General features: G+C 56.6%; 2 protein-coding genes across 12 annotated transcripts in view; both read right to left on the bottom strand.

The window, feature by feature from the left end:
* Window positions 1–1,878: 1,878 nt before the first annotated feature.
* Window positions 1,879–8,556, bottom strand: CABP7 (calcium binding protein 7). Its single transcript, XM_062504576.1, has 5 exons — window positions 8,448–8,556; window positions 4,575–4,718; window positions 3,154–3,266; window positions 2,163–2,316; window positions 1,879–2,006 (listed from the first exon to the last, which is right to left on the bottom strand). The coding sequence occupies exons 1-5, from the start codon at window positions 8,554–8,556 to the stop codon at window positions 1,879–1,881; spliced, it is 648 nt and encodes a 215-aa protein (XP_062360560.1).
* Window positions 8,557–15,401: 6,845 nt separating this feature from the next.
* NF2 (NF2, moesin-ezrin-radixin like (MERLIN) tumor suppressor) overlaps window positions 15,402–27,699 on the bottom strand; it is a 47,367-nt gene continuing 35,069 nt past the window's right edge. For 6 of the 11 annotated variants that reach the window (XM_062504141.1, XM_062504142.1, XM_062504146.1 and 3 more), the window contains 2 exons: window positions 26,009–26,168; window positions 15,402–17,015 (listed from right to left, as the gene is read on the bottom strand). In XM_062504141.1, coding sequence (XP_062360125.1) covers window positions 16,965–17,015; window positions 26,009–26,168 — 211 coding nt within the window. In that variant the 3' untranslated portion in view covers window positions 15,402–16,964. Of the gene's footprint in view, window positions 17,016–24,303; window positions 24,340–26,008; window positions 26,169–27,699 lie in introns of those variants that run through there. The other 5 variants (XM_062504143.1, XM_062504149.1, XM_062504147.1 and 2 more) reach the window with 1 other exon arrangement.

Genomic DNA, 27,699 nt, shown 5'->3' with positions numbered 1-27,699 from the left:
ACGTTCACTTCAATTTGTTTGATAAATTAAAGAAGATCAAAAAAAGGCCCCACCCAAACCCAGAATCGATAAAATGACACCAATTCCTCTTGGCATCCCAAAAATGGGGTGTGTTGTTCCCGCCCCCTCCCCCCTCCCCCCCCGTGGTGCTGCAGGGTGGGAATTCCCATGCCCATGCAAGGAAATGCATTTCCCCCATGGGAGCAGCCAGGGAGGTGAAGGTGGGGATGTCCCAACCCCAATGTCCTGGGATGAGCTCCTCCAGCCCCGTTCCCAGTGGGACGTGCCCCATAATGGGGGAGCAGCAGCTTTGCCCGATTCTGTCCCAGCCCCAAGCACTTCCCTGTTTTTATTTATTCCTTTAATCTCTTTGCCATTAAAAATGCACTGCTGGGGGCTCAGGGAGGGCGATCCATTAGGTGGGAATGGGCTCCCACAGCACACACAGATGTGAGGTCCTGAGATTCCTTATGTCCCTCAGCTTGGAGGGCTCACACTGGGGCCAGGCCCCAGTGGTGTAAATCAGGACTAACAGGGTGCTCCCTGCCACTAGCCTTGGAGCAGGATCCCCAGCTTGGCCCAGGAATTGTGACTGTGTGGAGCCTCTCTGAGCACTCCAGACAAACCCTGGTTCCTGATGGAAATGTTAATCCAGGTGAAAGCACTTCTGGGAAGGGGCTTGGGCTGAGTGTCCTCCCCATGGAGGCAAAGTGGAGTGAAACATTCATCAAACCCAGCATAAATTATCAGAACACGAGAGGTGGAGAGAGGGATAAAACCACTGGGATCCATGGGAAAAGGCAGGACATCTAGCAGGATCCACAGCTAGAGTGGGATGGGGGCCGTGGGAGCTGCTGGAAAGGAGCCAGGTCCTGCTGCCCCAAAGTTTAGGGATGCTCCAGCCCCCAGAATCCTGGGGGTCACAGCCTCACAGACTAGTGCCAACCTCGTGTGCCAGGAGGACTCGGCAGCACCCACGGGTGCTCCCAGGGTCCCATCCCATTACCCTCCACCCCAGCGTCTCCAGGAGCCTCTGCAGCCCAGAGTGCTTCAGAAATCCCAGTTTTATTTCAGATCGGAAACAACCAACCAGGAAGAACAAAAAAGAAAAAAAAAAAAACAAACAAAAAAAAAAACAAAAGCAAAAACACCACCCCAAAACCTCCAAATAATGAGAAACGGCCCCAAATCCGAACCAGTCCGTGCCCAGATGGGTGCTACATACAGGCTGGGGGGTTCCGGGCTGTGTGGGGCTCCCCGGCCTCGGGGTCGCTCCGGCTCTTCCCAAGGGGGGTCGGCTCAAAGTGCATCAAGCAGGTCAGGAATGTCCCCGCCCCGGGCAGGTGGGGAAACCGAGGCACGGCACGGGGCCGGAGCTTTGGGGGGAACAGGGGGGGGGGCTTTGGGGGGGTGGAAATCCAGCCCTTGGCAGCCAAGTCCATGCAAACGCTCCCGGCTCTAGGAACCATCTCAGGCGCGTGTATTGCTTAGGGGATGATTTGGTTTATCCTAAATATGAGCTCTAACGCTAGATCGGAGAATCCGACGGGATCCGCCGCGGGAGGGGCGACCGGCCCGGCGCGGGGAGGGGGTTCACGGGGCTCCATGCACGTCACATGCACTCACGGGTCGGTTTTGGTCTGGCGAGGGGGGTCGGTGTGTCGGTACCAAAGTCTCCGTGCTCTGCAAACAGCAGCGACGGCAGCGCCCGGCACGGCGGGGCCCCGGCGCGGCTCTGTCCCCTCGGCTGCCCCCCTCCCGAGGGGGGGGGGGTCACGTCTCTGGGCCACAGATGGATGTACATAGAGATATTTATAGATATTTATAGGTGTCTCCTCCTCGCTGTCACTGCGGGTCCCCGGCGGCGGGGGCCCCCCGTTACTTCATCCCGCTGCGCAGCACCTGGTTGGCGGCGATGAGCATCACGCTGATGATGAAGGCGATGGCGAAGGCGCAGATGAGGCTCTTCCGCACGCAGGTCTGGCGGATCTGCTGGCTGGAGCAGGCTGGGATGGGACAAACACCGCGTTACCCCAACCCCAAAGACACTCTCCGATTGTACTAAGGAGAGAGGGGAAGCAGTGCCGTCCCCATGGTTTGGCATCCCCGTGGAGGGTTTGGCATCCCCACGGCTTTTGGCATTCCCGGTGCCCAGCACTCACTCTCCACGTCGACGGGGCACTCCTCGGCTGTGCCCATGTGGCTCTCCTCCTCCGTCATGATGATGTTCTCGATGTCCTTCATGGACAGGTGCTCGCAGAAGGTGTCGTACAGCAGCCGCTTCAGCTCGTCCACTGTCAGCTTCTGCATGTCACACTGCCAGGGAGCAGGACGCTTGGGGTGACCCCATGGCCGGCAGCACAGGGGGCTCTGGGGTCCTCCAGGGCCTTTGGATGTGGTGGTTTGGGTGGATCGCCCTGGAATTATCTGGGAAAGGCCTGGTGTCCTGGTGGCCCCCAGCAGAGCGAGGGGCACCAGAGGGTGCTGGCACCAAATGTGGCCCATTTGTGACAGAGCTCCAGGGGGTGCACCCTGACACTGATCCTGACACTCATCCTCATCCTCATCCTGACCTTGTCCCCAACCATGGCCCTGAGCCTTTTCCTGACCCCAATCCTGACCCTGGCCCCACCATTAAACTTGATCCCCACCCTCATTGTAACCCTGACTCCAACCCAAACCCTGATCCTAAACCTAGCCCTAAACCCGACCCTTAAACCAGTGCTGACCCTGACCCTGACACCAAGGCTTATACTAACCCTAAACTGGAGCCTGAGCTTGGCCCTGAACTTGACCCTTAAACCTAATCCTGACTCTTAAACCAACCCTAACCTCATCCTTGACCCAGTGCCTGACTTTCATCCTCAGCCCAACCCCAATTCCAGCCTTGACCCTCATCCTATCCCTGCTCTCAACCTCAGCCTTGGCCCTGACTCTGAGCCTTCCCTGATGCTCTCAGTGCAGGTTCTGGGCTGCTGCCCCTGAGAAGAGGCTGGGGGTGTCCCTGCCTTCCTGTGGGAGCTGGGGGTGTCCCTGCCTTCCTGTGGGAGCTGGGAGTGTCCCTGCATTCCCATAGGGGCTGGGGGTGTCCCTACATTCCTGTGGGGGCTGGGGGTGTCCCTACATTCCAGTGGGGGCTGGGGGTGTCCCTACCTTCCAGAAGACAGTGTCGAAGTCCGTGCCGTGGAACTTCTCCGGGATACCTGACGTGGAGAGCTTGGGCCCCAGCAATGTCACAAACTCCTCGAAGTCCACCTGCCCGTCACCTGTGGGACACAGGGGTGGCTGTCACCCCCTGCCTGGACGTGGGGCACACAGGACACTACCCGTCCCAAAAAGGGCCCCGTGGGTGGTCACAAATCCCCAAAACCAGTTGGGGACCTCAAGATCAGCTGGGAACCTCCAGCAAATTTAGGGAACTTTCAGCTTTGGCCAGGATGCCCAACATCGGATAGAGTCCCCAGTGCCAACTGGGGACACCCAGTGCGGGCTGGGGACACCCTAACACCACCTAGTCCCCCCACAATGTGATCTGAGACTCCAGTGCTGGCTGGGGAAACCAAACATCATCCACGACATGAACATGGACTGACCCCAATTCCAGCTGGGACCTCAATGCATCTGGAGGCCTCCCAGGGCTAACCTGGGGACCACAAATATTGGCTGAGGATCCCCAAAACCAACCAGGGACTCCAACACTGGGTGGAGACCTCCAACAAAATTTTGTGCCCCCAACACCAGCTGGGATAGCAATACTGGGTGGAGTCCCCAGTACTGGCCGGGACTTTCACTGCTATGTAGGGACCCCCATTGTTGGCTGGGGACCCCCAGTGCCATTTGGGCACCTTTCCAATGGGACCTGGGGACACCCAATGTCCCCTGAAGCCCCTAGTACTGGCTGGGGAAGCCAAACACTGTCTAGAACTCTGAACAAGAGCTGGACCCTGAATTCCAGCAGGGACCCCAATTCCAGCAGGGACTCCAGTGGTGGCTGTGCCCCCGGGGGTGCTTGGTGGCCCTTCTGGCCGTGTCCCCTGGCAGTGGGGGACACTGGCGTGGGGCTGTCAGGGCAGCACTAACAATGAGTAATGAGGGGAGCAGTGCCTTGGCAGTGCTGCAGGAAAGGCTTTTAAATGGGGGAAAAAAAGGAAAAGTAATAAATTAAGGAGCTCTTTCAGGTCCTGATTGGTGAGGGAGGAGCAGGGTCAGGGTGACGGTGGCAGCGAGTGCTGGAGGGTGATGGGTGCTGAGGACAAGAGCGAGGGTGCAAGATCCACCCTTGGGTACAGGATCCAGCCTCGGCAGCATGATCCCAGCAGGTTTAGTGATCCCACAAGCATCCAGGATCCTTAAATCTTCCCAAACAAAGCTGCAGTGGAAGTGATGATGATGATGATGATGATGGTGATGATGATGATGATGATGATGAGGCTACAGCGGGAGGCAGAGCCTGGGTCAGGCTCATCCCACATCCGGTGTAGTGTCCAGCATGTGGGGTGGAAATATGGGAGAACTGTGTGTTTCTCTCAACTGGCGGTCCCGTGGATCCTCGTCCCGGGTTGCCGTGGTCCTACCATCCATGTCGAGGCGCTGGATGATGACCTCCAGCTCCACCTCGTTGGGCATGTACCCCAGGGAGCGCATGGCTGTGCCCAGCTCCTGCTTGGAGATGAAGCCGTTCCCATCGCGGTCGAACACCTTGAAGGCTTCCCGGATCTCTGTGGGGGGAGCAGGAATAAGTCCGGCTGAGCTCCAGCACCCACAGAACCCCTTGTGCGGATCCCTCCTCCCCAGCCTGCCCACAAGGGTCCGACCTCCCCAGCAGACCCCCAATATTGCTCCAGTTCCCGTCACCCGCTCGCCGCACCCACCCCGCCCTTGTTACTGCCACAGCCGAAAAGGCGGCGTCCTGCCCTAAAAAAAAAAAAAAAAACCCAAAAAAAACCACCAAAAAAAAAAAAAAAAAAAAAAAACCAAAAAAAAAAAACCACATCCCTTGGATGCGCCTGAGCTTGGGGTGCCACCAGGTGGGCACTGCAGTTGGGGGCATCCCCACGGTGCTGCAGCATCCAGCCGGGAGCATTCCTGAGGATCCACGGGGTGGATCGTGCCCTATCTCAGGGTCTTAGGGTGGATCTGTGCCCCCATCCTGGGGTTCAAGGGTGGGTGCTGGAACTGTGCCACATTTCACCCCCAAAAAATCCAAAATCTTGGCAAAATTGCTGCAGTATTCAGCCCTGTCTGGTGCAGAGGAGGATGGAAGTGGGAGGTTTGGGGGTTTCTGGCTCAAAATGAGCCCCTGGGATGTGGGGGAAGATTCCTTCAGGGTGGCAGGGGGAGGCTGCAGGGAAACTGAGGCACAGCCTGAGTCCATTTACTCCATCCTACCTCCTGATGCACTCAGGATTCAGCTCTTTTTGGGGTGGTTTCTGGCTTTTTGATACCACCTGATGTGTGAAACTGGAACCAGGCTGATGAAAAAGAAAGATCAGGGAATTTGTACTGGGGGAGAGTGGGAAGCTAGGCCAAGATGTTGATGCCTCTTCTTTCTCCATGCGGGTGCCAGGGGATTCATGCTGGAGGAGCCCAGGAGGAGAAAGGGGCTGTGAGCTTTGGGTTTGGGGGGAAAAAAACCCATATTGGGTCATAGTACTGACCCCAAGTGCTTGGGAACATCCCTGCCTGGATGGTGTCTCACTGGTGACATCTTCAAGGTGTTTTGAGGGAGTTTTGTGGAATTTTGGCCCATCAGTCTGAACCTCTCCATGGCCAGTGTCCCTGCCTGGGCAGGGAGATCCTGCAGCTTCTCCCTGTGCTCCTGGGGGACCTCACTACACTCCAGGTACTCCCAAAATTCATCCTTCAAGGATGCTCATCCCAAAGAGCTCCAAGGTGGCTCCTCATCAGATGGTTCGGGGTGTTAGGGGACAGGAAAGGACATGTCCTGACAGTGGCCAGAGCAGGGTCCTGGCTCCCCATTGAGCTCCCCCTGCCCCAGCTGCGCCCCGAGTCTGCTCAGCCCCAGTGTGAAGCCGTGTCAGGATGTCACTGGTGTCCCCCAAAGCAGGGGGACAGGGGGAGGGAGGAGCCCGTGGATGTCTGGCACCTTGTGGGGTCCCCCTGGGGCTCCCAGCACTTCCATCAATCCCCGCTGCTGCAGGTGGGTGCTGAGGGAGGAGGGGACACGGCACTGGGAGCCCAGGGACTGGGTGAACTGGGACAACATCCAGTGCAGGGACACAGGGAGGGGACACATAGACACCATGGAGAGGTGTGAGCACACACAGACACACAGACAGGCACAGACATACAGACAGAGACAAAGACACACAGACAGAGGCACTTGCACAGACACATAGACACACATGGACACACGGACAGACACGCACATGGACAGACGCATGGACAGACATAAACACACCTCCCTGCACTGACACTGCACACACACACAGGGACACAGCCAGCACCATGGCACAGTGACGCCGCACCTGTGTGGGCACACACAAACCTTGCATAGGTGTGAGTGTGCAAACACACCCCCAGCACCTTGGAGCAGTGTGCTCATGCACACACAGACACACACAGACACACACGTGCACTCACAACCCCCTTGCAGTGACGTGCTGTGCTTTGGATGTGCACACCAACACCTCGCAGTGATGCTGTACCTGTGTGCACACACCTTGCACAGATGCATCTGTGCATGTGCACCCACACACCAACAACTTGCACTGAGGTACTCTTGCATGTACACAAACACTTTCCTTGCAGGGATGCTGCACTTGTGCACACGCACAAACGCTTATAACCACAATGCAGTGGTGCTGCACCTGTGTGCACACACAAAAACTGGCACAGCTACATTTGTGCATGCGCACACACACACACGCAGATGCACACACAACCCCCCTGCAGTAACATTCCTGTGCCTGGACACCCACACCCCCTTGCAGTGGTGCTGCACTTGTGTGTGCACATGCATGGATATGCACAAGCACGTCACAGCAATGCTGCACTTGTGCTCACACAAACACTGCACACAGCTGCACTTGTGCCTGCACACAGACACAGCATCATTGCAGCACAGCTGTGCTTGTGTCTGCACACACACACACACACACACACACACACACACACACACCATTGCAGCGGTGCTGTACTTGTGCACAGGCACACAAACACCCTCTGCAGCAGGGCTGTGCGTACGAGCCCGTCCTGCTGTGACGCTGTGCGTGTGCACGCTCACACAAACACCTCCTGCAGCCAGGCTGTGCATGGGCACACGCACGTGCTGCAGTGACACAAACACTGGCACAGCCACAGGGACTGTGATACACACACAGTGACACTGGCACAGCCACACACACACAGTGACACTGGCACAGCCACAGACACGGAGCCACCCTGCAGCAAGGCCGTGCATGTGCACACAGATGTGTGCACACAGATGTGTGAGCACACCTGCAGCACGGTGTGAAGGGGGTGTGCCATGCCTGTGCACACACACACAGCCCCTGCAGTGAGTCTGTGACGGGCACGTCAGCGCACACGCATACCCTGCAGAGCTGCACACGCACACACAGCCCTTGCACACTGGTGTGAGCGCCTGCTCGGGGGTCCCAAATAGATTTTGAGCTTCCCCTCACCCCCAGCCCTGCGACTCCTCACGGGGATGGTGAGGGCTCCAGGTTTGGTGCTGGGCCAAGGGTGCTCTCCCCAGGCAGAGTGGGGACACGTGCGGGGTCACCCTACCGTGGCTTAGCTTCCCCCCTGGTGCCAGGTCTGGAGCCGGGGGTGCTGCACTCCTTTCCCCCAGGTTCCCCAGGGACACCCCAAAGCCTGGCACCGCCAGCGCCCATCCCGATGCCCCGGCAAACTTTTGGGTTGGAAAAAGCCATTCTGGTGGCAGCGAGCTGAGCTCGGCCCCTCTCATCGCACGGGTGGGCAGAACCCCGCCGGCCGCTCCTCCCGGCCGGAGTCCGGTGACACCGGGACTGCGTGGAGCTGCCGTGACCCAGGGGGTGACACGGGTGACAGCCACCCCTCGGGTCCCCCGCGCCACCAGCCAATGTCATATTATGACAGCGGGGAGGGGGTGACCCCGCCGCGCCGCGGAGGGGAAATCGGCCCCCCGCCACTACCGCCGGTCCCTGCTGTGTCATATTGCCACAGCCGGGGGCCCGGGACCCCCGCACATCTCCCCGCTTCACAGCTTTCCTTCTTCCCCTCCTCCTTCTCCTCCTCCTCCTTCTCCATCCATCCGCATCCCGCTCGCCCTCAGCTTCCCCACGGAGCCGGAGGAACGCGCACCCCGACTCCCCCACAGCCGCATCCCACGGGATGGGCTTCCCAGTGCCCCAAACCTCCTCACCCCACAATCCCATGGGATATCCCCCTCGTCCCCCCTGGTCCCCAGCCAGCCCCCGCAGCCCCCCAAACCCGCTCACCCTCCAGCTCATCCTCGGGGATCTCCACGGGGCGCTGCTCGGCGAGGATGTTGGGGACGGTGTAGATCCCCCGGTACATCAACGCCGCCGTCACCGGGTGGAAAGGCATCTTCGGGGCTCCCCAAAACCCAAAGTTTAAACCCAAATCTCGTCGGGTAAAGGGGGGGCTCCCCCCAGTCGGTACCGCCGGACGCTAAACACAAGTTGCCGGTACCCGCCGCCCCCCGCCCGGTACCCACCGGCCAGGGGGGGCCGGGGCGGGCGCTCCCCGTCCTCCGGGGCCGGCGGCGGGACGGGGCTGGCGGCCGAGCCCCTCACCGTGGAGTCAGGGCGCGGGGGGGCTCCGCTGGGGGTGGCCCGCTTCCTCCGCGCACATGCCCTCCCGAAGTAGAAACGGGAGGTGAAAGCATGCAAACCCCGGTTAAATCCCGGTGGAAGCGGCGGCGGTGGTGGGGACGGGGCTGGCCATGCCGCTCGGGGCCCCCTCTCCACCCGGAGCGCCCCCACCTCCGCCCGGGGCCCCCCCTTGTGCCGGCCCCGGGCCGCTCACAGCCCCCGGGGAGCCGCTGCCACCGGGCCACGCTTCCAGGTGGGGCCCGGCATGGCGGGGCCGAGGCTCAAAGCGGCCTCTTCGTCTTCCACCTCCCTCCTCCTCCTCCTCTTCTTCCTCCCCGCCAAGTGTCCCGGGCAGGCCGGGGCTCGCTGCCGCCGCGGTTCAGCCCCCGCCGCGCACCCGCCGCCCCCCCGCCGCCGCCGGCAGCCGGAGCATCCTCGGCCCCGGCCCCGGGAAGCGGCGGCGGAATCCGGGGAGCGGCGGCGCCGGGCGGGTTTTGAACGGTCCCGCCCGGGAAATGGGGCTGGGGGCGGGGGGGAGGTGGGGCCTCTCCCGGTGGGGGGGCTCGAGGGGGGGGGCAGTGCGGCAATGAGGGGGGAGCGTCCCGGGTCGCGGGGAGGGGGAGTGGGAGATGCTGGTACCGCGGGGGGAGCTCGGGGTGTGGGGGGGGACTGGGGATCGGCAGGCAGGGCTGGGGGGTCCCTGTGGCACCCCCTGTCCCAGCAGGTGTGGCCCCGGGGTCCCCACACGCAGCATTCCATGCCCAGGGAGTTGTCACCCCGAGGTTCCCGCACACGGCGTCCCAGGCTGCCACCACCCTCAGGTCCCTGCACATGGCACCCTGTTCATGGGGCAGTCACCGTCTCAGGGTCCCTGCAGGTTTCTAGGACTGTCACCATCCCAAGAGGCCGTGACCTGCACGTGGCACCCCAAGTCCAGACAGTCTTCACCCCCAGGCCCCTGCACATGGTACCCCAGGTTGTCGCTGCCCCGAGGTCCCTGCAAGTGCCATGCCTGGGCAGTTGTCACCCGTGTCCCCACACTTGGCGCCCCAGGCTGACAGCACCCCAAAGCCCCTGCAGTGCCACCCCGGGACAGCCATCGCCCCGCAGTCCCCAGGGCGCTATGGGGTGACAAGGACCCCATGGACAGACGTCCTGCTCCCACACCAAGAAAAAAAACGAGCCGTGGAAGAGTCAGGAAGTGGCACCAGGAGAGAAACCCTCCATCCCCGTCACCTTTTCCAGTCATCTCCTGTTTCCCCCCAACCTTGGTCACATTTTTCACCTTATTTCTCACTTGGGCGTCGATTGAATCACAGCAGGGCTCCTGTGCCAGGGCAGGTCCCCACCGTGTCATGTCCCCACGGCATCCCTGTCCCTGTGACATCCCTGCACTCAGGCACATGACAAGGAATGCTCCCAGGACCGGGCACATCTTCCCAGTCCCGCTGTCCACCTTCCCTGTCCCAGCAGACCCACTGGGAGATGGGGGACCACAGTGGCCCCTGTGACCGGGTGGCATCCCCAGAGGTAGGGACAGTGGCACAGGGAGGCTGCTGAGGCTCCTGCTCCGCACATTTGGAGGTGCCATGGTGAGAGGGAAGGGTCTGGGGGCCGGAGGGACGTGGTTCCCAGAGCTGGAACAGGATGGGAAGAGAAAAGGAGAACAGTTGGCACCTCCAAGGTTCTCACCGGATGCTAAAGATGCGTCAGTGCGATGGGGAAACTGAGGCACAGCTGGACAGGCTTCACATGTGCCTCTCATCTTTGCATTGTGACAAGAGCCCCAAAAATCTTGGAATAGGATTCCTGCTGCTCCAACCAAATGCTTCTCTAAGCCCACCCTCGCCTCCTGCAGTCGCCGCGGACACGTGCTCAGCCTCATCCAATTCACCGCTGCCGGGAATTTTCGGGCTGCTCCAACCTCCCGTGTGCTGAAGTCTCCATCTCCCCCCGGAGCATCAGCCAGGACCCGGCTCCGGGGCTTCCCAGAGCCCAGCGCTGCCTCCCGAGCGCTGCCGCTGCAGCCGCCGTTGGGTTTAACCAGCTGGGGTCCCCTTTAAGCTATTTTTTAGTTTGGAGAAATTTCCCTCTCTGGCAGCAGAAAACCACCACGGCCGCACTCCCGAGAGGGGATTTCAGGGATGAGCAATTCCCGATCCTGTGGGGTCTCCTCTCTCAGGGCAGGGTCGTTCCTCCCGGGCAGTTGTGGCTTGGGGCTGGATTTTTCCAACTCTGCTAAAATTCCCTCCTTTTCTGGAGCTCGGGATGGGGCTGGGGCACATGGATCTGTGCCCCACGGGGAGTCTCCAGTGTCTGATACTGCAGTTGAGATCCCAGCACTCGAAGGGGAAAGTGCTGATAATAACAAGTGGCTTTTTGGGAGAAACAACCGCCCAAAAAGCAAAGCCTTATTGAAAATTTTCTCCCTTTTTGTTTTGTTTTGTTTTGGTTTTGGTTTTGTTTTTTAAACAGATCAGCTTGCTCCTCGATGTTAACAAAGTTCCCTCCTAGTTAATTCTCCAGAGGCCCTGGGGTGGAAACTCATTAATTTGTCACCACCCGAATCCCAGCAGGAATAACGGGGCCAATTTCTGCACTTTTCCCCTCAAATCCCCAGCGGAGCTCTCTGTGCAGCATCAGGGGCGTCTTGGAGCCTCCTTCCCCAGGGATGGGGCTGCTTGTGATCCCAGTTCCTGCTCCCAGGGGATGGGGGTGGGCAGGAGGCAGAGGAAAATTAAGTGGCTTAATTGCATTTGAAGCCCTGACTGGGTTTTTGTTCATCGGGAGAGCTGGAGCTCTCCCCATGCTCTCCTGGAGCCCAGCTCAGCCTCACTGCTCTCTTCCTCATGGGATGAAGGCTGGGACGAGCCAAGCTGGCTCCCTCTGCTCTGCCCCACGGTCCCAGTGTTGAATTCCCTCGCTGATTCTGTGGGGTTTCCTCAGAGCTCAGTCCTAAGACGATGGGGTGAAGGCAGTGGCATCCCAGGGATTTCAGCTAAAATCCCAGTCACAGCCCCTGGGATGTTGGGAATGTTCCTCTCCACAGTTCCCCCCTTATCTCACCCGGGGCTTGGGCCAGCCCTGCCAGCAGGTCAGTGTCACCTCTCCCTTCTGTTGCTGTCCCTCTGGAGACAGCATCACTTTCCCAACACTCCTAGGTGTTTTCTTAATTATCTGATCCCATCAATGAGGCTGGAGAAGCCAAATCCAGGCCTGGTGTTCTGTGGTTTATTTGCAGCTTCAGAGCAATCTCACTGTCAAGGACCCTTGCTCTGGGTTCACATCCCACCATCAGCATCCTTATTTCTTTCAGGAATTCAAGGGAATGGAAGGGAAAAGAACTGGAGTGTCTCTGGCACAGGGAGGGGACTGATTGAGCTTTAAATAATCTGCTTCTTGTTTATCCCTCCCGTGGCAGCACTGAGGGGCCCTTCTGGCTCCCTCCTGCTCTCTGCCCAGCTGAGACTCCCGGGTTCTTCCTGCCCTGAGGGATGGGATGGGGAAGGGGGTGGAATGAAAGTGAAGATGAGAATGGGAGGAGGATGAGTATTGGGATGGAGATGAAATGGAGTGAGATGGGGATGAAAATGGGCATAAAATGAGGATGAGGATTGGGATGGAGATGACATAGGAACAGGGATAGAGATGAGATGAGATGAGGATGGGGACAGGGGTGGAAATGGAATGGTGTAAGAGCCAAAATGAGGGTGGGATGAAATGGGAATGACAATGAGATAGGGATCCTTCACAGGAGTGGGGAATGGGAGGGATGGGATTGGTGATGGGATGGGGATGTCCCAAAGCCAGGGGAAAGCTGACAGAGATGAGGAAACCTTATGGCTGTGGATGGCACAAATCTGTGCTGGGTGCTCCCAAATCCCTCAGGACAGCCCCGGGGACCTCCTGGCAGACTGAGAGGACTGGGATTTGGATTGGCAACACAGCATCCTCCGGACCTCCCATCACTCCCCCGGCCCCGGGAGGGGACGTGAGCGCCCCGGGGGTGTCGCTGTGACATTTTAAAGTCGCTGGCACCGAGCCCTCAGAGGCGCCGGAGGCATCAATCTCCCGGGGCCGTGCTGTCAGGTGGGTATTTAGTGAAATGTTTCCTAAATGAACGCTTGATGGGAGAAGAGGGATGGCTGCAATGTTCCGAGCCACAAGGTTATCCCGGCCGCCGGCTGCCAGCTCCCAGTGCCCGCTGGAAACCCGGGAAAGGCAGCGGAGAGAGCCCCTGGGGAGGGGTCAGGAGCGACCTCCCGGCGTGGCCGGGACTGTTCCCACACTTCAGAGCAAATCCCACCTGTAATGGGGAAACATTGGGCACAGCTCCAAGCAGCTGATGTGGGCGGGGAGGGAAGGGTGAATGGGTAAAGCTGGGAGAGCTTTGCTGAATTGGGGTTCTGAAGGGGAGAAATAGCCCTGCCAGGGGAGGAGGCAAGAATTCTGCCTAGGAGAATTTTTTCTTTATGGAAAAATTGCAAAAATTCAGATGAGCTTGTTCTTAGCATCCCTCCAAGGGGATGCAGCCCAGGATGCTGAGGGCAGTGGTGCCTCTGCTTGCTCGTGCCAGGAGATGGAGGAGGAAACAACTCCCAGAGATCTCAATCAGAAACCCTCAAGCTCATTAAGAGCATCAGAACCAATGTTTTGGACAGCACAGCCTGCCCAGGGAGGAGTGCTGAAGCACAGGGAGGGATCTGGTGTTTTCAAAAGGAAAGGAGGAGGAAAGGAAAACTGGAGGGAGTTTTGCCTCTGGCACACCAGGCCTGGGTCTGCTCCCATCCTGCTGCTGGTACAGAGCCACATCAGCTCCATCACTCCAGCATGCTGTGACCTGTTGCAGTGGGATGCCCTGTGATGCCAGAATCTGGTGGTACCCACTGCCAGGATGCCAAAATCTGGTGGTGTCTGGTGCCAGAATTCCAGGATGTGGTGCTACCCCATGCAAGGCTTCAGTGGTACCCAGTGCCAGGATGGCCAGAAAGGGGCAGCAGGCACACCCCTGCAGGGCTGTGACACAGTGTCCCTGTGGCCAAGCAGAAGGTAATGGCAGTGGGACTCCAGCATTCCTGCTCCAGATACGCCCCCAGGGCAGGGATGGCTGCACCCCCTGCCTGGTCCTGCACCTCACCACGATCCCACACCCATCACACCTCACCCAAAACCCCACACTCGGCTCCAGAGATTCACCCTCTGCTCGCTGTGAGCTGGAGCTCCACATCCTTTTGATTCCACAGCATCCATTCCCTATCCTTTCCTGGGGCTGAGCAGGCAGCTCCAGTCCCAGGCTGGGGTTCCAGCTCCGCAGCTGTGGCTTTCCAGCACAATAAATCCCTGATTAACCTGGCAGAACATGCAGAATTTGCCAGGTCTCCATGGGGAGTGGAGTGGCCCTGGATGCCCATGCCTATCGTGGCTGCCTCTCCCCTCCCTTCTCCCTCTTAAATTCATTTCCCACCCCTTTTTCTCTCCCTGGAAGGCAAAGGTGGAAGGGTGCAGCCAGTGACGCTGTGCCAGTCATCAATGGGGATGGATGGGGATGATGGGGATAGATGGAGTGGATGGGGATGATGGGGTGAATGGGGATGATGGGGATGGATGGGGTGAATGGGCATGATGGGGATGATGGGGATGGATGGGGATGGTGAGGGCAGCACTGAGCTGGCAGCTCTCAGCCGAGAGGGAATGAGGTCCCCATGTCCTCAAGGAAGCTCAGAAAAGAGCAGGATCCAGCTGGCTGTAACCCCTGGGAACAGTGTTTGACCTCCTCATCCTGCCTGGAGCAGTGGGTGCTGAGCACCCTGGGGTGCCTCTGGGAAGGGCTGAGGTGTCTCATGGGCTGCGTCCCCAATTCCCATCCTGATGTGCATCACCTGGTGCCTCCCTCTACATTCCATCCTTGCACATCCATCCCTCGATGTCCATCCCTGCACATCCATCCCTCTACATCCCATCCCTGCACATCCATCCCTCCATGTCCATCCCTGCACGTCCATCCCTCTACATCCATCCCTCTGCATCCCATCCCTGCACATCCATCCCTCCATGTCCATCCCTGCACGTCCATCCCTCTACATCCCATCCCATCCCATCCCAGCACATCCATCCCCTGTGCATTCCCAGTTTATCCCTCCACTCTGCTGCCCTGCCCTGTGCTGGAGAAAGCTCTTCTGGATTAATTTCAAGATACCAGCGGTGCAGGTAACACACCAGTTGAATTCCTGTCACTGGAGGCCACGTGGGAAATCAGGTCACCCTCCACATCCCTCACCGGCTGCCTTCAGCTTTCCCGAAATTCCTGTGGGTATCCCACTGGCATCCCTCTGGCAAAAGAAACCCCCTCCCACCTCCCTCATCCCTGCTTAAAACAGTAAAAACCGGAAAAAATTCCCCAGGCCACCCGCGGGGATGCGCTCTGGTGAGAAGCTCCGGTGAATCTCCCGGGAATTTGCTGCCGGAGAGCGGATGAAAAGCACATCCAGCGCCGATCCCGGCGGGGCCCGGGAGCAGCTCCGGGGGTCGGGGCTCGCTGGGCTGGGCCGGTTTAATCTGTGATTAATTATAAAATTGAGGTCAATGCAGCAGACTCTTTATTTATTCCAGGCAGGACGGGATCATGAAGCACCAGTGATGGCAAACACCGGACTCAGCCCCTCTGGGCACCCCAAACCCCTCTTCTCTCAAGGAGAGATTGAAAGAACCCCGAGGGACCGGGGACAGCATGAGCCTGGAGCCCTCCCGATCCCGCAGGAACCGCCGGAGGGATCCCAGCACTGCAGCTGCGCTTCCCATTAATCCCGGCACCGCTAACTGCGGCAGCCGGGCTTGGAGCAGCTTTTCCCAAAGAAAAAAAAGCAAAGAAGCCTCAGCTCCCCTCCTAGTGCTGTGAATTTTTATTAAAACAGGAGAAAACAGTTATTCCTTCAGAGTACAACAATCCTGGGAATGGGAAAGCGGCTGTGCTGGGCCACAGCCATCCAAACTGCAGCCACGTGCAGAGAATCGACCCCAGGGTTTAAATAAACAGGATTGGGATGGGATTTACTCCACGCCAAGTCCCGGGCTGAGCCTCCGGTGGGGCTGTGGGTCAGGTGAGGTTGTGGGCAGGAGGAACTGGGGATGCTGAGGGGATGTGAGGGATCCCCGGGGCAGCACCGGCTCTGCTGGAGGGTAAACGCAGCTGGAAGAGGATTCAACCCAAGAGGGGCACGGGATTTGGGACGGAGACAGGAAGGGAAGGTCAGGACATCCCTGTTCCCCTGCCGGGGGGACAGAGCAAAGGCACCCACGATGGGACAGGTAGGAGCAGGCAGCCCCGGGCCAAGCCCAGGATAGCGCCATTCCCGGTGGACTCCAAGGGGCTGGGATGCCCTGGGACCCAGGGAAAGCCCAGCCCAGAGCCCCTGGATCCCCCCAGCCTGAAGCTGCCCAGGTTTGTCACAGTTTGCAGGAACAATAAGGTTTCATTTGGTTGGCACTAGCTGTTCTCCCACTCCCTGTTGCCAGCAGGGAGGAGGAGCCCTTCCTCCCACCTCTCCCCAGGGAAGCAGCCCAGGATCCCCCCAGCCCAGGTCCCTGTCCTCCCGCTCTCTGCTCCCCTCCCACCCTAGCGGGCGCTGGGAGATCCAGCGCGACGTTCCTGATTTACAGCACTCCACTGGAACATGCTCGGGATCCTAATGGAGCTCCCGGCACCGCTGCCTGCACAGAGCTGGAGCGGAGCAGGGGCTCCAGGGTCGGCACGTGGAATTCCAGACCGGCACAAGGGGCTCCAAAGCCAGCAGGAGAAGGCAACCCAGAGGGGTGACAACCCCTCCAAGGGAGACCCTCGGGCACACTCCTCTGCTGGCTGCCAGCGTGGGAAGGCACAGCCACAGACCTGACCCCAGCTCCAGGGAAAAGCCTGGAGGGCCGAGCCTGGAAGCAATGCTAGAAAAATAAAGGAAAAAAAAAGCTGGAAAATCCAGGAAAACAAAGTGTCAGGAGGAGGATGACAGGCTGCTAAGCTAGAGAACATCACACAGTCCGTGGACAGCTGGCCCCGAGTCTGTGCGAGTGCAGAGGCTGGAGCAGCCAGCGGGGTCCGGGGTGATCCCTCTGGGAGCCCCCGGCTCCGGGCAGGCTCCGGCTGGGCGGAGCCGTGGAGAAGCAGCAGCGGTGCGGAGCAGTTGTTCCCTAGAGCTCCTCGAAGAAGGCCACACGGGACTTGGTGCTCTGTAGGGTGAGCTGGAAGAGAGCAGAGCGTGATCAGGAGACACCCCAACCTCCCACAGGGCACCCCCCGGAGGGAGCTGCTGCCTGCATCCCTCTGAAAACACCAGGGAATGTGGAAGTCCAGGGGGTGCAGAAGCCGGGGGTCATGCAGCCCTCACCACAGCAAGCACAGCCCGAGGGAAAGTGAGGGTCACTGGCATGGCTGAGGCTTCCAGGATGTGGAACACATGGGAGACTGGATCCAAGGAGCCCCTGACAAGGAGGACATACAGTGGGTCTTGGGAAGCTGGAGGAGAAACACCTCAATGAGCTGAGGGAGAACCCAAAACTCTGACAGGCACCAGACACGTGTCCTCTCTGTCACCAAAGGGGGCTCATCCTCTCCGTACTCACATCCAACCCCATCCCACCACGTGTGAACCATGCAGCCACCCTGAGATCTCATCCCATCCCACCCTGCTCCATCTGTTCTGCCAGAGGACAGAGCTGGAGAGCCCTCACTCTCAGGACTGTCCTTGCAGGCTCTGCAGGACTCAGAAACCCTTGGAAAGCTTTCCACAGCCATCCCAAAAATAATACCCCATGGAGCAGCCGTGAGCCCGTTTGCTAACAGGCCAAAGAAGATAAAAGAAATCCTCAGCGCGGGGAAGAAATCCCAGGATTTACAGACAATGACCCAATGGAGTGCAGCAGGAGAAGTGCCACCTTCCAGGCAGCTGCTGGATCACCAGGAGTTTGCCAAAGCAACCGGCTAATTGCCAGGGCTTTGTTTCAGCTGGATTAAGCACAGTGATTTCCGCTGGGGATGCCGGTTTTGCTGAAACAGGAATCCTGGGATCACCTTACAGTGAGTTAAGCCCCTCCATGGAGCCATCGGGCACTTTCCCCTCTCCCTGCTTCTCCCCCCTGGTTTTTCCTCAGTAATTCCTTCACAGCTCTAATGTCAGTCAGAAAAAAATCTGTATTGCAGAGGAAATTTCTGCAAGGGCTTAATAATCTTTCTTGGCAGCAGCTCCCAGGCCAGAGCTGGCACCCCTACTCCTCAGTATCCCCCTGGCTGCTCCAGTGTCCCCTCCAGAACTGGCTGGAAGGTGGGTGAGGTGCGAAAGGGATTCTGTGTGCTACAGGCAGCGTTTTTTCTAAGGTTGGTGAGGGAAGAAAGAAAGGAGCAGAGAGCCTCAGGCTGCTGCCAGACCCACTGCTGGGGCCATCTGACAGGAAACCCCATTCGTGGAAGTGTTCCAGTGCCTAAAGGGGTCCAAAACAGCTGGAGAAGGACTTGGAACAAGGCCTGGAGCAACACGGTAAGGGTGGAGTGTCTTAGCACTGTCAGAGGGCAGGGCTGGATGGGATATTGGGAAGGAATTGTTCCCTGGGAGGGTGGGCAGGCCTTGGCACAGGGTGCCCAGAGAAGCTGTGGCTGCCCCTGGATCCCTGGAAGTGTTCAAGGCCAGGTTGGACAGGGCTTGGAGCATTGTGGAATAGTGGAAGATCCCTGCCCATTGGCAGGGTGTGGAATGCGATGAGCTTCAAGGACCCCCCCAATGCAAACCATTCCATGGTCTACCTGCCATCCAGCTTCCCAAGGCTGTGCCTCCAAATCCATCCTTTCTGCAGCGTGGCTGGGGAACCAGAGCCCCCTCCCAGCCTACAGGAGCTCATTCCTTCCCAGCATAATGAGGGGAGTTACCTGCAGGATCCTCCTGGCAAAGCCAGCACTCCACTTGTGGGAGAACAGAGCCAGCTGCAGCTGCTGATGGAGCACAGGGAAGATGTTTCCCTCAGGCTTATCAAGGCATCCAACTGTTTCAAGCCTGGCTCTCTGCCTGTAGCTACACACAGCTCTCCATTAACCCCCAACCTGTTCTGGGGGTCCTGGGGTACCCCGAGGGCAGTCTGAGCCCAAAGCTGTGCCTGCCTCAACCCAGAGATTCAGGAAGCAGGCAGAGGCAGAGCTCCGGAGCATCCAGTACAGGCACAGGGGGAAAGGAGAAATGCAGCCCTGCTCCTCTGCTGCATGCCTTCATCCACAACATCCAAAGGCTCCTAGAGAGGCACAGTGGTACATTTACCTATCCAGGAAATCTGAAGCATGGGAAGAGCAGCCATACGGGGAGTCAGAGCAAAGGTGGGTCTTGAGGAGATGGGATCCCATGGAGAGGAATGAGCACAGACTTCCCAAGAGGGCCATACCCTGTGGGTCACTAGCTACCACCAGTGGCCAGATTTTGCCACCTGAAAAGCAAATGCCACCAGGATTCTTCCCTGTGAGGATGGGCAGGCCCTGGTACAGGGTGCCCAGAGAAGCTGTGGCTGCCCCTGAATCCCTGGAAGTGTCCAAGGCCAGGCTGGACGGGGCTTGGTGTCCCTGCCTATGGCAGGGGGTGGGACTGCTCTTCACTGCACCCTGACTCTTCACTCAGTGCCTGTGCCAGGTGGGAAACTCTCCCCTGCCCTTTTTCCTACATTTACTGTTGTTTTCCTCACTGTGGAGAGCAGGTGGGGCTATCGTGGCTCCCACTGGGAGCACCACACTGGCCAGTCCTGAGGGATGTGCTGGGGGAAGATGGGAAGAACCGAGGGGAGCTCCGGGGCCATCCTGACTCATCCCAGTAGGCGCCTTGCGGGCTGTGGGAGCAGACTGGCACAGGGAGCTCTCTGCAGGGAAATCCCACTCCCTCAACTGGTTCTCCTTTCTTTTCTGTGCTGGGATGTGAAAGCAAGGAGAAGAGCACCACCCTGTGCTGGTCTCTCCATTATCTGCTGATGGGGGCAGGGGGGAAGCCTCCAACACCTACAAAAACTCTGCAGTCTTCACATCCCCTTTTCCTGGCCAGGCAAGGAGAAATAACTATCCCTCCCCATAGCGTAATGCTGTGCAGGGTGATTAAGAGGGAGTTATATCTTCGTCAGTGCAGAGAAAAGGAAAAAAATTGATTTACAAGCAGTATTATGATAATCTCCTTCCTGCAGGAGGGAGGGTGGGCTCCCGATGCTCTACCAGAGCCATCAAGGAAAATTTAGAGGGAGAGAGAGGCAGTGCAATTAGGCAGCCTGAGCTCAGATGAATCAAGATCTGAGAAGGGAAGAGAGGGAAGAGTCCTGCTCTCGGCATTCCTGCACCGGGGCTCCTCCAAGCCTGCTGCTACCCAGGGCTGCTGGACTGATTTGATTTAGGAAACACAAACAAACCAAAGCAACCCAGTAAGTGCGTGGCAAGCACCGGCAGTTTGGAGCAGGTAACTGCAGGCACAGCACTGCTGGGGCTGGGCAAACTCAATCCAGGGAAACCCCCCAAGGCTCTCGTGAGCCCCCGGAACTGGGGCCATCCCCATGCACCAGGGAGGGGAAGGGGCTGCAATTCACCCCAACCTGCCCCAAGCCTCCCCCAGCAGGGACAGGTTTAAGATGTCTCATTTCTTTGCTGTTTCCTTGTTTATCCTGTAGTATGGCCAGGCTGGAGGAGAGGGGGACCTGTGCCACCCTCACCCTGTGTGATGCCAAGATGTTTTCCTGCTGCTGGGAAGATCTGCAGTCCTTGCTAATCATCACCGAGTGCTCCACACACTAAATCCCATTTATTCCCTACTCGCTGCCCTGGTGCCTTTCTATATCCCTGCTCACCCTCCAGTCCCAGTGGTCAGGTGGACCTTTCAATTCCCACTGTTACTTTTGAACCCAAACCCTATTTTCCTGTGATTCTTCCCATTTCCCTCCCAGCTCCTCTCTTACTCCCACGCTGCCGTTTATTCTCTCCAGAGCACAACTGTCCCCCAGCCCCCGACGCTTTGATGAGCCCATTTGAAAGGAGAAGATGACGTTTCATGTGAAGGAAACGCTTTTCAAAGGCTGCCACAGAAATAGCTGATAGGCCTGACGTTTCCTACTTTCCTCTTGTTCCTTGTAAACAAGGAAAAGAGGCTGCTGCGTCCCAGTTTAACTGCCTGCGAGTTTCACTTCCCAGCTCTGAGGAGAACCGGGGAGAATATGAACCTGGAAGGGATGTGGTCTCTCACACGTGGGGGTGTGTAGGCAAGATCCACGTGGGATGAGCCTCCATCTCCTCCTGCACTTGGAAAAAGTGTTCCCAGAGCTGCTCTGCCCACTGCGTATCTCCTGGCTCCCACCTGCACCCCAGCCAGGTGCCAGGCTGAGTGAGAAGCTGGCAGCCTCACTCATCTTCTCCAACCTCACAGCTCCCAAGGAAATGGGAAACTCCGGTGCTGCTGCTCCTGGGAAGTCCCTTGCTAGTGGTGCGCCTGTTCTGCCTTCCCCTTCCAGCTGGGACTGGGTTCTACAGCCCTGCAGGACACTGAAGAGCACCTCATCCCTGTCCCAAGATCCACAGGGAAGAATGGCAGCTCAGCCTGTTCTGTCCCACCCAGGCTCCCTCCTTTTGTCCTTCCCAGGGCATTCTGTTTGCTGGTCCCTTCCCTCAGCAAATCACTAGAGCAAAACAGACCTATTCCAGAGAATTTGCAGTTCCAGAAGGGGGGAGATGAGGAAGGGAGTCCCCAGGAGGTGACAGGAACCCCACAGGAACTGTGATGTCCTCAAGTGACATGTTTCAGTGATCCCTAGCATGCTTCTTGCCCGGTGCAGGTGGAAAATAGAGAAAGTGCCGGCCCCAGCACCAGACTCCCAAAATCCTTCTACCTGTCCAGATGATGAAGGAGCCTTGTGACATTTGGGGGTGGCACATCCTGTCTGCATAATGAGACACTCAGGCAGCAGTGCCATCACCAGGCACCAGTGTCCTCACAAGGACAGACCACAGCTTAACCCAAAGGTGGCAGGAGGGAAGACACAGCTGCAGAACTCCCCTTGGGTCTGCCCCCCTCACCCTTCTGTGTTTCCAACTGAAACTGTACATTTGGCTATATCCAAAGGGGACCTTAAAGCTCATCCAGTGCAACCCCTTGCCATGGGCAGGGACATCTTCCACTAGCCCAGAGTGCTCCAAGCCCTGTCCAACCGGGCCTTGGACACTTCCAGGGATCCACGAGCAGCCACAGCTGCTCTGGGCACCCTGTGCCAGGGCCTCACCACCCTCCCAAGAGAGGAATTCCTTCCCAATATCCAATCTAACCCTGCCCTCTGGCAGTGGGAAGCCATTCCCTGTGTCCTGTCCCTCCATCCCTTGTCCCAAGTCCCTCTCCAGCTTTCCTTTAGGCAATGGGAGGGGCTCTAAGGTCTCCCTGGAGCCTTCTCTTCTCCAACCTGAACACCCCCAGCTCAGACCTCAAAGCATCTCCACAAGGATCATTATCCAAGCCAAGGGCAACACTGTACCACGTCCAGGATCAGAGCCAGGAGAGGAGCCAGCAGGATCTGCATGATCTCCATGAGCCCCAGAAGTGATCCCCTGGGACTGAGCTCAAGCCCTGGAGAAGCTGCTCTCAGCCACGTGAGAGCCTGGGCAGGAGAGGCCAAGGCTGCCTGTGTAAGGACCAGAGGCTCAACGACAAAGCTGCTTGTCTGAGAACAGGCATGGAGATTTGCTCCTTGCCTGGATACTTCAAAGGGCTTAAATCCCAGTAAATAAGCATGACTGTGCAAGAAGAAAGCAACTGGAATCAAAGACCTGATTGTGTTTTAACAGCCTGTCCTGGGAGCTTTCCTGCAGTGGAGGAGATGAGGAAGAAGTGGGTTTTTCACTCTCTACCACAGCCTAAGTGACAAACCTTCCTGAATCGGAGCCAGCTGGAGCCACAGCACCAGCCCACGGCAGGGAGCTACAGAGAAGGGAGAGCAACTTCCAGATGAGGTGTCTGTGTTGTGCCCACAGAGCTCATAAAAAGGGATTAGCATGTTAACCACATAATTAAACATGAAAAACTTAGCAGGCGCTTCAAAGTCAGGCACCAAACCCCAGAGGTCACACTGCAGCACTCACTGTGCAGCTGCTTTAATTATGGGGGTTCCTCCTGGGCACTGGAGTGCTCCCAGCTGCTGGAAGAGTCTTCCCACAACCTGCCAGGGCTTCATTTCACCTCCTTGTGCTGTGGCCACAAGTGGGTTTCACTCCAAATTTACCTGCCATGGAGCTATTCCAGGTGGGATGGGATAATGAGTTTTATCCACAAGAGTCTGGAGATACCCAGCACCTCCCCCATGGTAGCCCAGACTGGCAGGGTCACCCCTTTTAGCCTCTTCCCCATGGAAGTGCTTAACAATGAGAGCAGCCTATTTTGGGGAACACCTGCAGCTCCCCAGAGCTGGCACAGACCCCATGCTCCAGGGATTTACAGCCCCTGGAATGGTTGGTGCAGTGAAGAACAGCACAGCCTTGTGTTGAGCTCTCCTGGGTAAAACAACCTCCTGCCTCTGCTCCCAAGCTCCAAAGGTGCTGGGAAATTGCTCTATCTTTTCTAAAAGCATTTCCTACCAGCTCTGCCATCTGTGAGTGTGGTATCCCAGTACTTCCCTGAGTGCCACCGACTCCAAGCTCCCGAAACCCTGCGGCAATGCAAGAACCTCACCCCAGGGCAGAGCAGGTAAGCTTCCCCAAATCATCTTCCCAAAGGAGGGAGTGGATGCTCAGCACATACAGCCTGCAGGTGGAGGGCAAATCCTTGGAAGAAAGCAGGCTCAGGGAATAAGAGATGTGGCAATAAAGGAGCTGGACCCCCAGATGGGAGGAGGTGAGGGACAGGCAGAAGCAGTACAGGGAGAAGGACAACTCCTGTCCTCAGGTGTGCTGGTGACCCTCCCCTGGCACAAGGGCCACCTGCAGACACCAGCTGTCCTCAAGCCTCTGCTTTCCTGTCCTGGGATGCTTCTCAAACAGGCAGAGCATCCTTGTGCTGCTCCACTCTAAGACAAAGATGCGCATTTTTAGCCTGTTTTGACAGTGTTGGCAGCAGAGTTGATGGGGTTTGGCTGTTTGTTTGGGATATTTTTTTCTACATCCTGAATTTCTTTCTGCAACAAACAAGGGGGGAAGGTGCTGGTTTACTTCATTAAAGGAATCTTCAAAGGCTGCCCTGCACCTCCGATAGACTCCCAACCACCGGTGCAAAAACAGGCTGAATTATTTAAGTGCCTCTACCTGCACTCCCCCCTCTGAGGTTACCAACTCAACTCCTGCCAAGAAAGAAGCTTCCCAGCATGGAGGATCAGGTGTAGGAACAAATGCAGAGAGGCTGGGAGTGCTCCTGAGGGAGGGAGAGCCGGGCTGGATGGGCGACTGTGGGCACGGGGCCCGCTGGAGCGCAGGCAAGCTCATGCACGGGTTAGTGCCACAGCCAGATCCCAGCACCCCCATGCAGAGTACCTTGGAATAACCTACTTGGAATTCTCAAATGCAGATAGGTCTTCTGCCCTGGGCTTGAGGCTAAACCAGCAAAATAAAACGAACAACAAACAATAATAATAACCCCCCCCCGTGTGTGATACAAGGGCAGGTGATTTGTGGGATCTTAGGGCTTGCCTGGAGCAATCAGCAGCGTCCAGGTAAGGTAGAGGGCTGGTGCCATTGAAATATTGCTGGACTGATATCCCATTCCCAGTGCCCTGTGTTTCCTTGCCTTCACCACTGCGAAGACAAAAGCCCTGCTGACCTCCCTGAGCAGAGCAGGCTGTAATTTCCCTCTGATGTCTCCACTAATAGTCTATTATTTGGGAGCCTTTGCTCCTTGCTGAGATGCAGCAGCCTGGCATCCCCCACCCTGTCTAGAAGGGAGGGGACAGGACAAGACTCCATCTACAAAGGGAGGCAAAGTGATGGCACTGTGACAAGCACCATGACAAGCCTTGACAGACATGGAAATGATGGCCCAGCCACCCTCTTTAAGGGGAGACAAATGGGACCATCAGCTCTCTATGAACTCCTCTCTGTCAGAAGTGAAAATTTAGCAGTTTCTGTTTAAACCAAGGACTTGGAACACAGAGACAAACCCTAGCAAAATCTACTGGGAGTAGAAACGCCTCCAGATTCTACAATGACAAAAGGAGTTGTGAAGATTTTTATTTTCTCTGCTCTAGTGTGACAGGAACCTGAATAGCTCCAGGCCAGCACGGGGAAACTGGTGAGTGAGCCTCGCTAGATTCACTGTCCTGCCCCAATTCAGTGATCACAAACTCCCAGCTATGAAAGTCAGCAAGAACTGATATTTCCAAATCCTTTCAGATATTACTCTTGGCTGGGAGTAGTAAAGAGAGCAGGATTTGTTTTTCAAGCCTGCATCCCGTGCCGCACGGATTTCGGAATCCTTCCCCAGGACAGCTGCTAGTGGAAAGCCAGCCAGGAAAAAGCCTTTGCAAGGAAAAAAGCCTTTGCAGGTGAGTGGGGCTGACCACCACCATCCCAATCCATTGTGGATGTGCCCCCAGCCCCTTGTTCCAGAGCCCAGCACCGAGGCAAAGGAAAAAGATGGGATGTAGAAATAAAGAAGGGGTTTTGTTGTGAGCTTTCAGGTGACCCCCGGGTCAGCAGACCTAGGCAGCCTCAATTTTTTGGCTGAAGTTCCTCATGTCAGCCCCATTTCTGGAGGCAGGTGGCTCCAGGGAGCAGAGGTCTCACACCCTCTGCCAGCAAAGGCTTTGCTGTTAGTGCCTGCAGCTGCACTACAGGTTTCTTTAGAGAGATTAAAAGAGAGGAAGAGCTTTTGGGTTTTTCCAGGGAGAGCTCCTAAGCCAGGAGTATTTCTGCCCTCATTATTCACCAGACAAGCTCAGTGCTTGTAGGGAAGGGCTGCAATAGGCAGGGAGGGCTTTTCCTGTTCACTAGGGATGCAGAGCCATTCCAACACCATCCTTGTACAGCTTGTAAGGTACAGCAAGACCTTCAGCCCTGGGAACCTTCACATCCTTTCCCACAGCACTGAAGAGAGCAGGCCGGGTGAGGACACCAGGACCACCAGAAGCTGGAATTCTCTGATCAAAGCTAAGCAGCTGGGGAAGAAAGCCTAGATCCAACAATTTTATTATCAAAAGCAGGGTGATTTTAGGGCTCTTTTTAAAGGGTTTCATCAGGGGAGATACAAGCTGGGGCCCTCAGATACCTTTTTAATTGTGTTGTGCTTGCTGTTGCCCCGGCTGGAGTTCTCATTGTGCAAAATATCCAGAGCTGTCTCTCTCTCCTTGAGCTTCAGTGCCTCAATTTCTGTCTTCAGCTCGTTGAGCTGCTCCTGCAGGTGCTTGCTCTTCTCCATGTACTCCACCCTAAAACACACAAAGAACAGCCCTGGGTTAGCGTTGACCAATTGCATGTGCTGACGTGACACCTGATAATAGAATTATAACAGATTTTTTTTTTTATTAATTATTTTTAACGTGTGGAACTGATAATATCAGTTTATAGCACACAGTGAGCTACACAGAGCAATTATTTGTTCCTTATTAAAGGGACCCAGACAGCCAACCCAGCAATAAAAGTAAGTTACATTATTATACACAATTAAACCCAAGTTGAGTGGTATTTTAAGTCTCCCAATTTGCAAGTGAAGCTGACAGAGGTTTACACCACACAGTGGTTTAAGCAGCTGCTCAGGAGAGCTCTATACCCCTGCACCCTTTCCCAAACTTGCTCCACAACCCAAATCCACAAATCTTTCCATGAGGAAGGATCCTGATGTACTGACTTGTCATGCTTTAGAGGGATACAGCTTGTAAACTGTGTGGGAGCAAGTGCTGTCCCCAAAATATCAGGTATCTTGTAGACAAAGAGCATCCCTGGCAAAGAGAAAGCTCCCCCCCAAAAAAAATAAAGAAAGAAAGGGAAAAAGCCAAGCCCCAAAGCCAGCTATTCCCAGGACTTGTCCTAAACTCCCTTCCACAATGAAAAATCAACTGGAAAAATCACCCCATGAGTTTTGTACCTGTGATTAACCCCCTGAGCCAGTTCAGAAGGCCAGCAGGGTAATAGGAACCCTTTCCAGTGCCAAAATTTGTAGAGAGGTTTATTCCAGCACCCGAGGAAAGAGAACAGCCCCAGAGAAGACAGGAAAAACATCCTATTGCTTTCAGCATTTGGCAGAGGCAGCTCTGCCTGCTCTGGAGAGCAGGATGACCTAGATAGCAACCTGGGTACAGAACCAGGAATTATCCTGTTATTTTCAGCTTCTATATTTTTCCTTCTGGCTTTGGAAAAAGTTTTTAGAAGTTCTTAATCTCCTGTCTCTAGGATGGTGATTTCATACATGGGAGAGGGCAGTGAGCAGAGGCAAACCAAAGCACCCTGTGGGATCCAGGAGTGTGCCATTCCAGCTTCAGGAAGTTTTGGACAGAGCAGGATGACAGAGCCATTGTGGCTTTGATCTCCGACCCAATAGATGAACAAAGCACATCATCACTACAGAGATTAAAATCTGATCTGCTTTGATTTCTGCTCAATTGGTAATTTCGAAGGCTACACTTACACCCTCAGGAAAACACAAGATCAAAGCTCATAATCACATCCAAACTTGATGGGAACACTTTTTTTTATCCAGGAACAGTGACACAAATTCCAAGGAAAAGGGGTTAAAGCCCTAGTACAGGACCTTAACACACCTCAGCTATCATCACATTCCCTGGACACCTGCAAAGCCTCAAGCTCAGGCCTGCAGCAATCAGCCTACTGTTAACCCTTTCCAACCACCGTGGGCAATTCCAGCCTGATTCCTACACAGAGAGGAGCTGCCTAGAGCAGGGCCCTGAGCTCACCTGTGAGCAGGTGGCAGGGACAGGTCTGTGATACCAGGTCCCCACCAGG

This window comes from Cinclus cinclus, chromosome 17 (assembly GCF_963662255.1).
Source record: "Cinclus cinclus chromosome 17, bCinCin1.1, whole genome shotgun sequence".
Classification (NCBI taxonomy): Eukaryota; Metazoa; Chordata; class Aves; order Passeriformes; family Cinclidae; genus Cinclus; species Cinclus cinclus.
Note: the sequence above shows the minus strand (reverse complement) of the source record. Positions and strands in the feature narration are given on the sequence as shown.

Coding starts and splice junctions, on each gene's coding strand:
- CABP7 (XM_062504576.1), bottom strand. CDS start 8,556: ATGCCTTTCCACCCGGTGACGGCGGCGTTGATGTACCGGGGGATCTAC. Junction 4,719..8,447: donor CCCCGAGGATGAGCTGGAGG/GTGAGCGGGTTT, acceptor CTCCCCCCACAG/AGATCCGGGAAGCCTTCAAG. Junction 2,317..3,153: donor TCGACACTGTCTTCTGGAAG/GTAGGGACACCC, acceptor GCTCCCTGGCAG/TGTGACATGCAGAAGCTGAC.